The following is a 14,034-nucleotide window of genomic DNA, read 5'->3' on the forward strand; positions in this document are numbered from 1 at the left end:
CTCTATCCTGTAACCTTCGCTGATGGTTCTGAGGACCCACTGATTGTTGGTGACTCGCGACCAGTTTGCTGCAAAGTGGCGAAGTCTCCCCCCAATGCCTATGGCGTCATTGTCTCCTCGACCTAGATGTCGATGCAAATGGGGGACCTCTGTTCTTCCCACTTTGGCTGAAGGAGCCTCTGTAGGAGCTTCTATTAGACCTCGCCCGGCCCCTAAACTCTGACTGTCCTCTGAAGAAGGAGCCTCTCCGAAAGGACTGGGACCGCCTGGGCTTTTCTTCCGGAAATCCCTTATTCTTATCAGACACCAGCTCAAGGATATTATCCAGGGCTGGACCAAACACCCTCAGACCCGAGAAAGGGATGGCACATAACTTGGCCTTAGAAGGGTTATCCCCCGACCAGGATCTAAGCCAGACTGCTCTCCGGGCCGCATTAGGGAGCTGTTTCTGGCCGCAAACCTAACTGATTCCGCCGACGTATCCGACAGGAACGCCGTGGCTGATTTCAAAAGAGGAAGAGATGCTAGTATCTCTGACCTCGGGGTCTTGTTGGTTAGGTTTTCCTCCAACTGCCCCAACCACAGGAACATAGACCTGGCCACCGAGGTGGCTGCTATGTTGGCTCTAATCAGGGCCGCCGACGTCTCCCATGATCTTTTTAACAAGACGTCCGCCTTTCTATCCATTGGGTCTCGAAGACCGGATGAGTCCTCGGCTGGGATAGCCGATTTCTTCGTAACCTTGGCAACCGGGACGTCGATCTTAGGGACTTCTTCCCACGCCCGAGTTTCCTCGGGATCGAAGGGCAGTCTATTTTTAAAGCTTCGGGAGAGTGTCAACCGACGCTCTGCTTCCTTCCACTCCTCCTGGATCATTGCTTTGATGTGCTCGCTCACAGGGAACACCACCTGTTTGCGGGACACCAGTCCTCCAAACATTAAGTCCTGTCTGGACTGTGGCTTAGGGACTTCTTCCATCTGCATGGTATTTCTGACCGCGTGTACCAGCTCGTCCGTATCCTCCAGTCTGAATAGGTACTTTCTGTTCTGTTCCTGACTATCCCCCAGGATCTCGCCTTCTTCCTCCTGATCTGAGTTCCGGAAATCGGATTCCTCGCTAGGGCTCGCCTCTGATACTGGGACTGGTTCCCACCTCGGACGCTTGCGACCTGGCCCAGGGCTGGGGGATCGACGCCGGGACGTAGAGGCCTGAATCTCTTCCCTTATCAGCGACCTCATTTCGGAAAGCAGAGATGGCTGTTCCTCGCCTATGACTCTGGAGGTACAGGGACCGCATAGGGTCTTGCTATAGGTGTCTGGCAGCTTTACTCTGCACACCGGACATCTGACTGATTTGGCGGTGGCTTTCGCCGGGTCCTTCCCCGAGGGGGACTCAGCCGGGGTTCCCTTTTCCTGATAATATAAGGGGCACCTCATCAGATCTGGGCTGTGGGGACGGGTGGGGAGGGTGGTCTGCGCTATGCGCACTTACCCCTCCACCAGATGCAGTGTTGCCTTCCATTCCCTGGCGTCCGATGCAGTCACACAGCCTGGAACCACCTGTGACGACTCTGGAGAACGCTTTGGTCCAGGAGCGCGCGCGCCCTGGATTTGAAACCGGCGTCTGACGTCACCGGATGTGACGCTGGTAAGCCGCGCCTCCACTTCCTGCCGGGCATCTGCGCGCGACCGTGCTCGGCGCGTGCAGGGAGCCGTTCCTGCTATGGTGCTCCGGCCTCCACTGCCCAGCGTCGGCGACGTCCTGCGGGTACTCGGCCCGCTGCCCCACTTCTGTCGGTGCCCGCATGGCCAGCCGCCTGCGGGGAGCCGACCCGTCCTGGAGCCGAGAGCCCCCCCACCGGGAGGAACGGCTCCCTCCAGGAGCGCCGTCCTGCTCCTGGCCTTTGGAGCCGAGGGACTCCCCACCGGGAAGTTTCGGCCCCGGGACCTCTTGACAGGGGAAGGATTGGACCGGCCGCACGATCCCCTGGGTCCCTCCGGTAAGCTCTCGCGTGTCCCTCCGTGCAGGGACAGGAAAAACACTGAGGGAAAGGGGGTGGGACATGGCCTTTTAACCTCTCGTGTGCTTTCCTGTCCCTGTAAGGAGGAGGAGGACCTCCTCCATAGTGCTGTCAGGTGGACGTCCTGGAAAGTGGGGTTAAAACATTTTCATGACAGAAATTGAAATATTTCTTTATGACAACCTAATGTTATGAAATTGTGTGTAGTACTTGTGGAATCAAAGTCCACACTATACCCCTGAATAAAGTCTTTGAGAGGTGTAGTTTCCAAAACAGAATCAGTTGTGTGTGTGGGGTTCGCTGTTTAGGCACATCAGGGGTTATCAAAACATGGTGTCCGCTACCAACGCCAGCAAATTTTGCGTTCCAAAAGTCAAATTGTTCTCCTTCCCTTCCAAGCCCTGTCACGTGCCTAAGCAGTAGTTTTCCCCCACATATGGAGTATCAGTGTACTCATAGGAATTGCACAAATTGTATGGTCCATTTTCTCCAGTTAAACCAAAATCTGGTGCTAACATTTTTGTGGGGAAAAAGTGAAATATTCCTTCTTTCCGTTCACATTTCTTAAATTCCTGTGAAGCATCTGAAGAGTTAATACACTTCTTGAATGTGGTTTTGAGCACTTTGAAGCACACACTTTTTAGAATGGTGTCACTTTTGGGTACTTTGCCAAATAAACACTCCAAAGTCACTTCAAATGTGATCCCCCAAAAAATGGTTTTGTAAAATTTGTTGTAAATATTAGAAATTGCTGATCAACTTTTAACCCTTATTTTTGAACATGAGTCAACAGTGCAAGCAGCAGCTCTGACACCAACCAGTAACATAAGAAAATCTGCTGCCATGTCATGATGTCTCCCATACTTTGCACAGAGAAGAGCCCCTTTCTCTATCTCTAACAGAATCACAGCATGGAGAGCAGTATACAGCATATTGAGCAGTGTAGCTGTAACTCAAGCACTGGGGTTATAAAATACCCAATAAAAAGTATTTTCAAGTCTGCGTCAATTTGCACCATTCTTTGTAGCTGCTCCCTACTCTACATTCTCTCCATAAATTTCTATGGGCTGCAGCTGAAACCTGATCGCTCACAGTGCTGCTGAAAATCTTCATCACAGCTTTACTGAAGATAGAATGTAGCAGTGAATTAAGAGTCAAGGAGTAGAAAGCAAGAGAAGGAAAAAGTGGCTTTTAAAAGAGAAAGTGGATGCTTCTAAGATAAAGCAGTTTCTTATATTCCCTGGTAGTATTGATTTATGCAGTTAAAATTATACAGCTACTCCTTTTAGGAAAGAGAATCACTACTTGAAGAAAGGAAAAGGTTTATTGCAGCAGATGAGCAATCTATACATCATAACTCTTTATGAAATGTACAACAATATAAGAATCGGTTGTAGATAAAGCAAAACATGTAAATCATGAAGGCTGTGAGCAGTCTGTGACAACCCCCTTTAAAAGGGACCCTCTGAAAGAGAGCTTGTATGCCTTATTATAGCATAGAAGCGTTACAGAAGGGTTCATAGCTCGTGCACTAGAACAGAGAACCGATAATGTGAATCCTGATTGTCAGAATAGAACTCAGGGAGACTAATCGCCCAACAGCCCCATTTCACAAGGCTTGCACCTGAAAATTCTTGTAGTCAAGTGTTCTATTATCTTCAGATAGATTTCCACCCCATGCCTCCATATCAGGTCTCCAGCGCCACATATCAGTTTCTCCAAAGCCATTCTGCAAATCTTTTTTTTTTTTTAATAATATAGACAACTACATGGTGCCAAGAATCACATGATGGCATGAGATTAAACGTGTTAATGAAATGTCAACACAAAGTAGAAAATCTTTCAAATTAATAAATGAAAATGCATCAATCTCAGAACAAAAAACATTGAATCCAGCGAAGTGAAACAATTATAACATGGCGTCACTTTGTGGCAGACCTTTGAAACATGTCCAATAGGGTCTGCTGCTTATTACTTGGTCTTAAGACTTCAGATGATTGGGTTTTTGATGAGGCGTGCCTTCCTTTATTCCGAGTTTGCTGCTTCTGTTTTTTTGGGGCTGGTTGTTTATTTTCATCACATGTGTCACCACTTCCAGGGTTCTCAGACAGCGACGTGTTCTGAGGAGCAACATCCAACATTTCTTGTGCAGTTGACCTCTTTGGTCGCAGCTTGTATTCATCAGGGGATCCTTTCGATCTGTTTGTCTTGTTGTCTTCTTTATCCAGAAGCTTTTGCAGCTTCAACGCCAGCAGCCGATCCTGTTCTTCTTGTAGTTTTCTTTCAGTGAGAGTCTTTTCCAGGTCCATTAATCTTTCTATATGTAACCCATCTGCCAAATTGTTCTCCGAGCAAGAAAACATCCGCACCTTGTCAGCTGAATGGCTGTCTACGTCTAGAGAGGATTCTAGGGCTCGCTTTGCCGCTGTTTTTACCTTTGGAGAACTGGCAACAATGCTGGATTCTGAATAGCTACGCTGCCCACAGTCACTTTGATCAATGAAAGACAACGGCAGGGAAAAGTCTTCAGCAGCCATGTCTGATGGGGTCTTATTTCTATCCTTGGCTTCAGTATCTGAAGTCACTGAAGCACTTAACACACTTTGGGCGGCATCAATAGGTGAACAAGCAGACAGACAAGGTATCTGCAGCTCTGTATCAAAAGCTCCAACTTCACTGCCGTTTAAAGAAAAACTAAACTGAGGAGAAAGAGAAGGCATTGAGTCTTCATCGGAGTCCAACACACATGCATGACTTTGACTTCCCAAGCCAGAATTAATACTCTGTATTAAAAAAAAAAAAAAAAAAAGAAAAAGAAAACATCAGTAGAGAGCACAACCCAAAATGCTGATTATCACGACAAACCATGAACTAAAGTCATGTGATGTGAAGATTTACAGAACACAAACCTCAGGTTTTTGTCTATCACTGCACAGATATTTGTTGCCGCCGACATATACATTGTGCAGTCATATAGCAGGTAATGGTAGTGAATAGGGCTGTATTGCAACAGGTGGATGAAGTCCAACTCTGCAGGATTTGTGTGTGTCAGCTAACATTAGCATGGGACTGCAGCTGCAAAAGATGGAAAGCCTATGCTTGATTAGTTTGTGAGACTTCATTTCATCCAAACCAATGTTGTACAGCATTAGCTATTTGTAGTATTACTCATTTATGTTTTAGGATTGAAGGACTGAACCCTGCCCATTGGGAGTTCTGTCAGGATTGATACAATAACACACTGTCCTTGTTTCTTCTTGACTAAAGGAGCAGCACTGATTAATAAGTGGGTAAGTTACTGACTCTTGGTACTCCAGGTTGTGTGCGGCTTGTAGGGAAGCACAGCATCAGCTTCACCCTTTACCAGTCACACAATTGGGAGTAATACCAGGAACATCCATTACTAAATGTACACAGTCATGTCTTGAAAAAACAGTGAAGGGGACACTCCAGAGTGACTTCTCCAAACAGCAGATCACTGGGATGCTGAGTGCTGGCAACTCATTGTAAAAAATAAAAACTCCAGTGAACAATAAATATGGTTATGGGTCCATTATGTGTCGAAAACCTACTGTTAGAGAAGGCTTCTAGTTTACAAGTTGCTGCAGGTGTGAATGAATTTTGCTTAGTTTTGGGAATGTAAAGAACAGAAGTATACAGCTTTCAGGTGTTCACAAAGATCATTTGGACATTGTGCTAATGGTCTGGGGTAAATGTGGTTTCATCACCACTTGCACCCCAGTTACGATTACAGTCCTGGAGACTTCTCCCATTTATAAGGCTTATATTACAGTATAACACACGTTCCAATATAATTTCAAACAGACTTTCTGATCGCTTTACTTGTGCTGCTGTATGCTTTTCCTCATTATTTGATTCCTCGGATATCAAATAGAACCAGCCTGACAATTTGATGGTCTAGCTTTTTTTTAGTCCCTTTATTGTCATAAATCCCCCCAGCAACATTCATTCTATTAGGGTACGTGCCCAAAACGCTGCATTCTACGATAAAAGTACAGTGGATGGGACTTTTAGAAATCCCATACCCACTGTGCTTCTGTTTGGCGCTGCACTAATTCATCCGCGGTGCGGGTTTACAAGCCGCAGCATGTCCATTTCCACGATAGATATGTATTGAATGGGGTAAATCCGCATTGTTCAATGACCACCGGCGGATTTGACTGATTACAAGCAGCATTTTGGATGCAATGAAAATACGCTGCGTCCAGAGTGGTTATTTCCAGATCGTGGGCACATACCCTTACATGTCGTCTATCCTCGATTGTATCCAATCAGTGATAAAGCACATTTACCTTTAATTGTTTGTTCCCAGTTTGAGCAGAACTTGCAATGTGAATGATTCCATTTGCTTTTGGGGACAGAAACCTGAACAAAATAGAGGCATAAGCAGAGTAAGAAAGGACACTGTAAAATGCAACAAAGTAGATGTATTGCCCTAAATAAAGCATAACTTCGTTGGGTATTCATAGGCCTAATGTGATTTCTTTATAGGAAATTTCTCCCTTTCATTTTTTTCTCCAATTGTAAAGTGAAACCATCTTTTACAGTTTTGTTCTAAAAAATCAATACAGCAGAAACGCCTGTGTGATTCATGACTTGTGGTTAAAACAAAAAGACATGGCTGCAAATAGAAAGTAATTTGGCAAAAGAATGGTGCAACAACAGAAACCCTGCTGCGATACGTCAAATCAGAGGTGAACTAATCCCAGCCGTTTAACCCCTTAGATGCCATAGTCATTAGCCACCATCGCATCTAAGCGGTGCTGATGGGATGCTATGGCAGCCAGTGTCCTAGCAAAGGTCACTGTCTCCCGTGTGAATTTAACAATTATGCCCTGCTGAAGGCTCTGAGTTTAAGGCTGTGTTCACAAGATTCCTTTTTTGTTTTGTTTTTTATTTTGCCATGCCTTTTTCAAACACATGTAAAATCACAACATTTTTAGCACGTTTTGGAAGATTACAGCAAAAATGCAATTGAATGCATCATGAGCACACACAGCAATGGGTTCAGTCAAGTCCTTAAACCCAGTCACTACTTACATAACAAATGTGAAATATTATTTATCCTGCAAAGTAAAATCTCACAATCATGTCTGAATTGTCTTCTGCCCTATGAACTGCACTTAAACAAGAATAAAAGCTAATTAATGATGTGTGTACCCCAATATGAAGAAATACATGCCCTCCCAAAAAAAACAAGAAAAAAAAACATATACCATAGCTCCAAGATGGCGGATACGTAAAAAAAAAAAAAAAAATTAAACTGCAGCATCCTAAAGGTCAAATAATCTGAGTCCTTAATTGGTTAATGAGGACCTGTCCTGACGTGTCAGTTTTAGTAACTACTGGTTTTCTTCATAACATGTCAATACTGGGGTACTTTTTGTCTCGATTTAGGTTGCATCTTCTTCAGTTATTCTTATTAGAAATGTATGAATAACAGGATTTTTTGGGTTGCTTACCGTAAAATCTGTTTCTCGGAGCCTTCATTGGGGGACACAGAGACCATGGGTGTATGCTGCTGCCACTAGGAGGCTGACACTATGCACAAAAAAAGGTTAGCTCCTCCGCCGCAGTGTACACCCCACCGACCGGCAGGAAATTCCTCAGTTAGTGAGAAAGCAGTAGGAGAAGTAACAGAATAGATTGAAAACAGGACAACTCAACTGTAAACAACCAACAAACATAATAACCGGAGTTGTAGAACATGGGAGGGTGCTGTGTCCCCCAATGAAGGCTCCGAGAAAGATTTTACGGTAAGCAACCCAAAAATCCTGTTTTCTCGTTCGCCTTATTGGGGGACACAGAGACCATGGGACGTCCCAAAGCAGTCCCTGGGGTGGGAAAACAAACTTCCATCAGGCCAGCGGACTCACCACCGCCGCCTGCAGAATCCTCCTACCTAGGCTGGCGTCCGCCGAAGCGTTGGTGTGGACATTGTAGAATTTCACAAATGTGTGAACCGACGACCAGGTTGCAGCTTTGCAAAGCTGCAGCGCGGAAGCCCTGTGGCGTACCGCCCAGGAGGCACCCACTGCCCGGGTAGAGTGCGCTTTGATCCCTGGAGGAGCCACTCGATGCTTAACTCGGTAGGCCTCCAAGATTGCCGATCTGATCCAGCGAGCAATAGTGGCCTTTGAAGCTGGGTGACCTTTCCGCGCCCCATCTGGAATGATGAAAAGAGACTCTGTCTTTCGCAAGGAAGTCGTCCTGGATAGACTCATCGCCCTGACCACATCCAGCTTGTTCAAGGACCGCTCCCGAGGATGAGTTGGACTCGGACAGAAGGACGGAAGAACAATATCCTCATTGAGGTGGAAAGAGGACACCACCTTAGGCAGGAAAGAGGGCGGAAGCCGCAGAACTACCTTATCCTGGTGAAGTACCAAAAAAGGGGAACGGCAAGAAAGAGCCGCCAATTCCGACACGCGCCGGATGGAAGTGATGGCCACCAGAAAGGCCACCTTCCAAGAAAGGAGAGAAAGGGAAACATCCCTGAGAGGTTCAAAAGGAGGACCCTGCAGAACCTCGAGAACCAGATTAAGATCCCGAGGATCTACGGGCGCTCGGAATGGAGGAGCCGTGTGAGCCACGCCTTGAAGAAAGGTCTTGACCTGAGGACGGGAGGTCAACGTCTTCTGAAATAAAATGGACAGCGCCGAAACCTGACCCTTCAAAGAGCTGAGGGCAAGCCCCGCATCCAGTCCTGCCTGAAGAAACGCCAGAACCGAAGGGAGCGAAAAGTGCATGGGCGCGATGATGGATTTCTGGCTCAGATCATGGTATGAATTACTCGATCGGAAAATCCTGCCCGTTTCAAAACCTCAGTCTCAACAGCCACGCCGTTAAATTGAGCGACCGAGAATTGGGGTGGCAAATCGGGCTTTGAGACAGCAGATCTGCCCTGTCTGGAAGCTTCCAGGGGGGGTCCGCAAGAAGATTGACAATGTCCGCGAACCAAGACCTTCTGGGCCAATTCGGGGTGATGAGAATGACTGGGATTCCTTCTGCTTTGATCTTCTTCAACAGTTTGGGAAGAAGTGGCAGAGGAGGAAACAGGTAGGGGAGTTCGAACTGCGATCAAGGAATGGCCAGAGCGTCAGCGCCCACTGCCTGGATACAAACTGTGGGACTTTCCTGTTGAGGCGAGATGCCAGCAGATCTACGTCCGGGCTTTTCCATCGACGGCAGAGCAGATGAAACACCTCCGGATGTAGGGACCACTCTACCGCCGCGAGACCCTCGCGGCTGAGAAAATCGGCGGCCCAGTTGTCTGTTTCCGGGAATGTGTACCGCGGAAATTGTCAGCATGGAAACCTCTGCCCAATGAAGAATCTTGGACACTTCTGCTAGGGCTGAGACACTCAGTGTCCCTCCTTGGCGGTTGACATATGCCACCACTGTGGCATTGTCTGTCTGAATCCGGACAGGCAGGCCCCTGAGGCGCCTCTCCCAGTGAACAAGAGCCAGATGAATCGCTCGTATCTCTAGGACGTTGATCGGCAGGGCTGATTCCGGAGACGACCATCGACCCTGAACAGTGTGATTGCGGAACACTGCCCCCCAACCGAGGAGGCTGGCATCCGTTGTTACAATCTTCCAGTGAATGGGAAGAAAAGACCATCCCAAGGAAATGAGAGGTGACGTCAACCACCAGTTGAGTGACCGTTTGATCCGGTGTGAAAGACGAACAGGACGATCCAGGGACAGAGCCGACCTGTTCCACCTCGACAGGATGGCGTGTTGGAGAGGTCTGGCGTGAAATTGGGCAAAGGGAACTGCCTCTATCGCCGCCACCATCTTTCCCAGGACCCTCATGGTTGTTCGGAGGGACGGGAATCGTGTGATCTGCAGCGATCGTACATCCTGCTGCAGGGAAAGAATCTTCTCTTGTGGAAGAAAAACCCTTGCCCGACGAGTGTCGAACAGTAGGCCTAGAAACACAAGCCGCTGAGTAGGAACCAGACAGGACTTTTCCCTGTTGACGATCCACCCGAAATTGGAAAGAGTGTCTAAGACGATCGTCAGACTTAGGCGAGCCTGTTAAAAAGAGGAAGCTTTGATCAGAATGTCGTCGAGGTACGGAAAAAGGACGAGACCTCTGATCCTCAACAAGGCCATCAACGCAGCCATGATCTTCGTGAAGACTCTGGGTGCGGTGGCGAGACAGAAGGGCAGCGCGACGAACTGGTAATGTTCCTGGCGAATCGCAAACCACAGGAACTTCTGATGTCCGGAGAATATGGGAACATGTAGATAGGCATCTTGGATGTCTATTGAACACATGAATTCCTGCTCCTCCATGGAAGCGATTACCGATCAAACCGACTCCATCCGGAAGTGGCGGAGGCGGACTTTTTTGTTGAGTAGCTTGAGATCCAAGATTGGTCGGACCGCCCGGTCTTTTTTCGGCACCACAAAGAGGTTCGAATAAAACCCTGTGAAACGCTCCGCCTCAGGAACGGGCACCATCACCCCGGAACTGAGGAGAGAGGCGATGGCTGTAAAGAACCCCGGGATCAAGGCTGGATCTTTTGGAGGGCGGGATTCGAAGAAACGATCTCGCGGACGAGAAACGAACTCTATCTTGTATCCTGACGATACAACCTCCCTGACCCAAGCGTTCTCCACTGAGGCCAGCCAGACTTCCCTGAAGAAGAGTCGTCGACCTCCCAATTGGAAGGGACCCTCGGAAGTCCGACGATAGTCATGCTGATGTGGACCGTCCAGATCTGGATCTGGATGGTCTGCCCTGGGAAGAGTGTGATCGCCAGGAGGGGGTGGGTCTGAAGGAAACTTTCTTTCTATCCTGACGTGCCTGCGGTCTCTGTTGGTTGGAAAGGTTCTCCGCCGTATTGAAACGGCGGAAGGCCCGAAAGGGACAAAACTGACGCCTTAGTGGAGGTCTGCGAGGCTTCAACTGAGGGAGGAGGGAACTCGTGCCTCCGGTGGCGTCCTTAATAATCTGATCCAATTGGGATCCAAAGAGGCGCACTCCCTGAAAAGGCAGATTAGTAAGAGACTTCTTAGAAGACAAGTCCGCCTGCCAGGCCTTGAGCCAAATCGTACGTCGGATTGCCACTACGTTGCTTGACGCCTGAACCTCGCAAGATGCGGCATCCAAAGAAGCAGAAAGCAGATAATCCCCCGTATGGGAGATCTGATTGGCGAGATCGGCCAACCGCTCTGGTTGTGCTTTAACTAGGATGCCCTTACGAAGATCTTCTGCCCAAGTAGCTATGGCCTTTGCTGCCCAAGATGAAGCAAAGATTGGACATACCACCGCTGAAGCCGCTTCGAATGCAGACTTTGCTAGGAATTCTATAATCCTATCATTAGAATCCTTTAAAGACGCCACCCCTGAAAGCGGGAGAACCGTGTTATTAGAAAGTCTGGACACGGGTGGGTCCACCAAGGGAGAAGCAGACCAATTGTCCATGAGTTCTATTGGCAAACGGGTACAGCACGCCGAGACGCTTTCCTCTGTGAAAGCGTCTGGTCGGATCTTCTCTTTCCTTGGAATACCCTGGAGGGTGTTTCCGCCCATCTGAACGAAACCTCCTGATCTGAGGATTTCGCACAGAAGTCAGCAATGTCGAAGGTATGGTGAATCGCTGCAATGAGGTCCTGTACCGTAACCTGCATATATTCGCATCCTGGTCCGAATCCAGCCCCATCAGATGACCTGTCCGAGAACACTTCACCTGACTCGGGAGAGGAGGCCCGGGAGGGGGGCTGCTGAGAAGGACTATGCGGTGAGATGGGACAAGGAGAGGATTCCGGCTGGAGATCCTGCCTGGGTCTTTGCGACTAACACTGGCTGGCTCACATGGAATCTCTTGAGACCTGCTGGACCCTGCAGAAGTGTCCAGGCAACTTATCGAACGGCTACTAGGGACTGAGACACCTTGGTGAGGTCTGCCACTGATTGTGATAGAGACGAAGCCCAGCTAGGAATGGGGGGGTTCGCTCTCGCATGGAGCAGTAGATGGCTCCTGGACGGCGTCGGGCTGAATCGGATTGCTGCAGTCTAGGCAGAGGGGAGTGGACTGACCTGAGGGAAGTTTGCGATTGCAAGAAGAGCACGCAAAGTACTTAACTAAGTTGCAGGAGGACGAGAGCGGTCAGACTTAGAATTAGACATATTGAAGGACAGTCACTGAAGCAGTGCCGGAAGGTTGGGGGACAGGAGGCAGAGGAGGGTGTCGGTCTGCAGTCGCAGAGCTACTCACGGTCCGGTGTCCTGTCGCAGCTTCCAGCAAATGAAGGTGCACGGCTCGTCTGGGCTTGCAGGGGGCACGGCAGATAGGACAGCGTCCGGCTGACAGGCTGTGAAAATGGCGGCAGCCTGAGAACAGAACAGGAAGCGTGCGCTTCCCTGCAGAAACCGAGGAAGATGGGCAGGGTTAACCGCCGATGCTAAAAATGGCGCCGTCCTCCAGACTGGGAGTGGGTGGAGACAGCGCCGCCTCAGGGAGACCTAGAGTGAGGGGAGAAGGCGGTGGGCGGGATTAAAGCGGGCTGGAGGAAAGCCGCCCGAGAAAGAAGGCGGGGGGCGTGGCCGCGACGCAGGACAAGGCCCAAGCTGAAGCCGGGGCCTGGATTAGATGAGGCGGCTGCCGGTCAGCGCGGGGTGGCGCGGAGGCCCCGCAGCACTGCCGCGGTGACCGCTCCTGAGGATAACTGGGCCGGACGGGATAAAAAAAAACCCCTAGGAATGCACTGGGGACGAAGTTGCGGCAGAACAGGCCGATAACCAGCCGGGGCCTGAATTAACTGCGGCGGCCGCCGGGAGGCGCGGGGCGGAGGCGTCGCAGCACTGCCACAGCGACCGCTCCCGAAGGATCCGTGACTGGAGTTGCTGAGGAGTATGGGACTCGGGGCCTCACACTTACCCTGCCTGATCCGTCTCTGATGTAACCTGTGCATAAAAGGTACCTTCATCCATGTTGTCATTCCTGTAGAAGGGTATCCGCGCCTCATCCAACCGACAGGCTCTGGTAGGCGAGTGGGTGGGAGACGGGGAACGAGGACCATCTGGATCGCCTGACACACATCCGTGTTAGGGGGCTCCTGGTCCTGCTGTAGAGACCTATGAGGATACGGGGTGGCAGTACACGCCGTACTCAGTCTCTTTGTGGGACTACAGATGTGACTCTTCACTCTGTATCCCTCCGGATAACCTGAAAAGAAACAACGCACAACGAGGTAGATATGGGTCTAATGAAAGACCCGTGTCCACCTCCTACTGACACTAGGCTAAACTGAGGAATTTCCTGCCGGTCGGTGGGGTGTACACTGCGGAGGAGGAGCTAACCTTTTTTAGTGCATAGCGTCAGCCTCCTAGTGGCAGCAGCATACACCCATGGTCTCTTTGTCCCCCAATAAGGCGAACGAGAAATACTGACAACAGTGTTGTCCATGCAGGCTGCCATTGTTCAATCAGTGCTGACAGAGCCAGACTGAATAAGGGCCAACTCTGACGAACTCAATGAGAAAGCCCAGTTGTCAACTTGTCAGAAATATTTAGGAACACCACATGTGGTATTACACAGTTATAGGAAGAGAAGATCGATTTGGATTGATATTTCATGGAGAATACAAGAAATTAGTAAAAAAAAAAAAAAAACGTCAGGAGAGGGGACAGTATCCAGCAGCCATCAGGAGCAGAAGAGTCTGTGAAAGCGCCAACTGCGTCTATATATAAAACAAATAGCAACCACAATGACATCTGCAGCTTTAGGGCTAATTTGGATTTGTAAGGCCCAAAAGGCAACAACCGCCGCCTGGTGCGAGATTCTAGAACCATCAGGAGTTGGGCTGTGGTCCGTGAGTGCTGCCAACGTCTAGATTGGAACGCGGCCTGACCTGGGAGTCCACATCATCCACCTTTCTCCTTTGGTGGGAAAGACATGATACCAGCAAACATTACTCCCCATCTCTGCTCCTCTACAGGCCAGAGTAGTCTCCATTCATCAGATGGCTGTGTGGG

The 14,034-nt window shown here is 49.2% G+C and overlaps 1 protein-coding gene across 2 annotated transcripts in view; it reads right to left on the reverse strand.

The window, feature by feature from the left end:
- Positions 1 to 3,326: 3,326 nt before the first annotated feature.
- Positions 3,327 to 14,034, reverse strand: part of RNF168 (ring finger protein 168) — a 90,323-nt gene continuing 79,615 nt past the window's right edge. For both annotated transcript variants that reach the window (XM_073576592.1, XM_073576593.1), the window contains 2 exons: positions 6,335 to 6,407; positions 3,327 to 4,804 (listed from right to left, as the gene is read on the reverse strand). In XM_073576592.1, the coding sequence (XP_073432693.1) occupies positions 3,944 to 4,804; positions 6,335 to 6,407 (934 nt within the window). In that variant the 3' untranslated portion in view covers positions 3,327 to 3,943. The remainder of the gene's footprint in view (positions 4,805 to 6,334; positions 6,408 to 14,034) is intronic.

Source organism: Dendrobates tinctorius, unplaced genomic scaffold (assembly GCF_039654945.1).
Source record: "Dendrobates tinctorius isolate UK_male_01 unplaced genomic scaffold, ASM3965494v1 ptg000049l, whole genome shotgun sequence".
Taxonomy (NCBI): domain Eukaryota; kingdom Metazoa; phylum Chordata; class Amphibia; order Anura; family Dendrobatidae; genus Dendrobates; species Dendrobates tinctorius.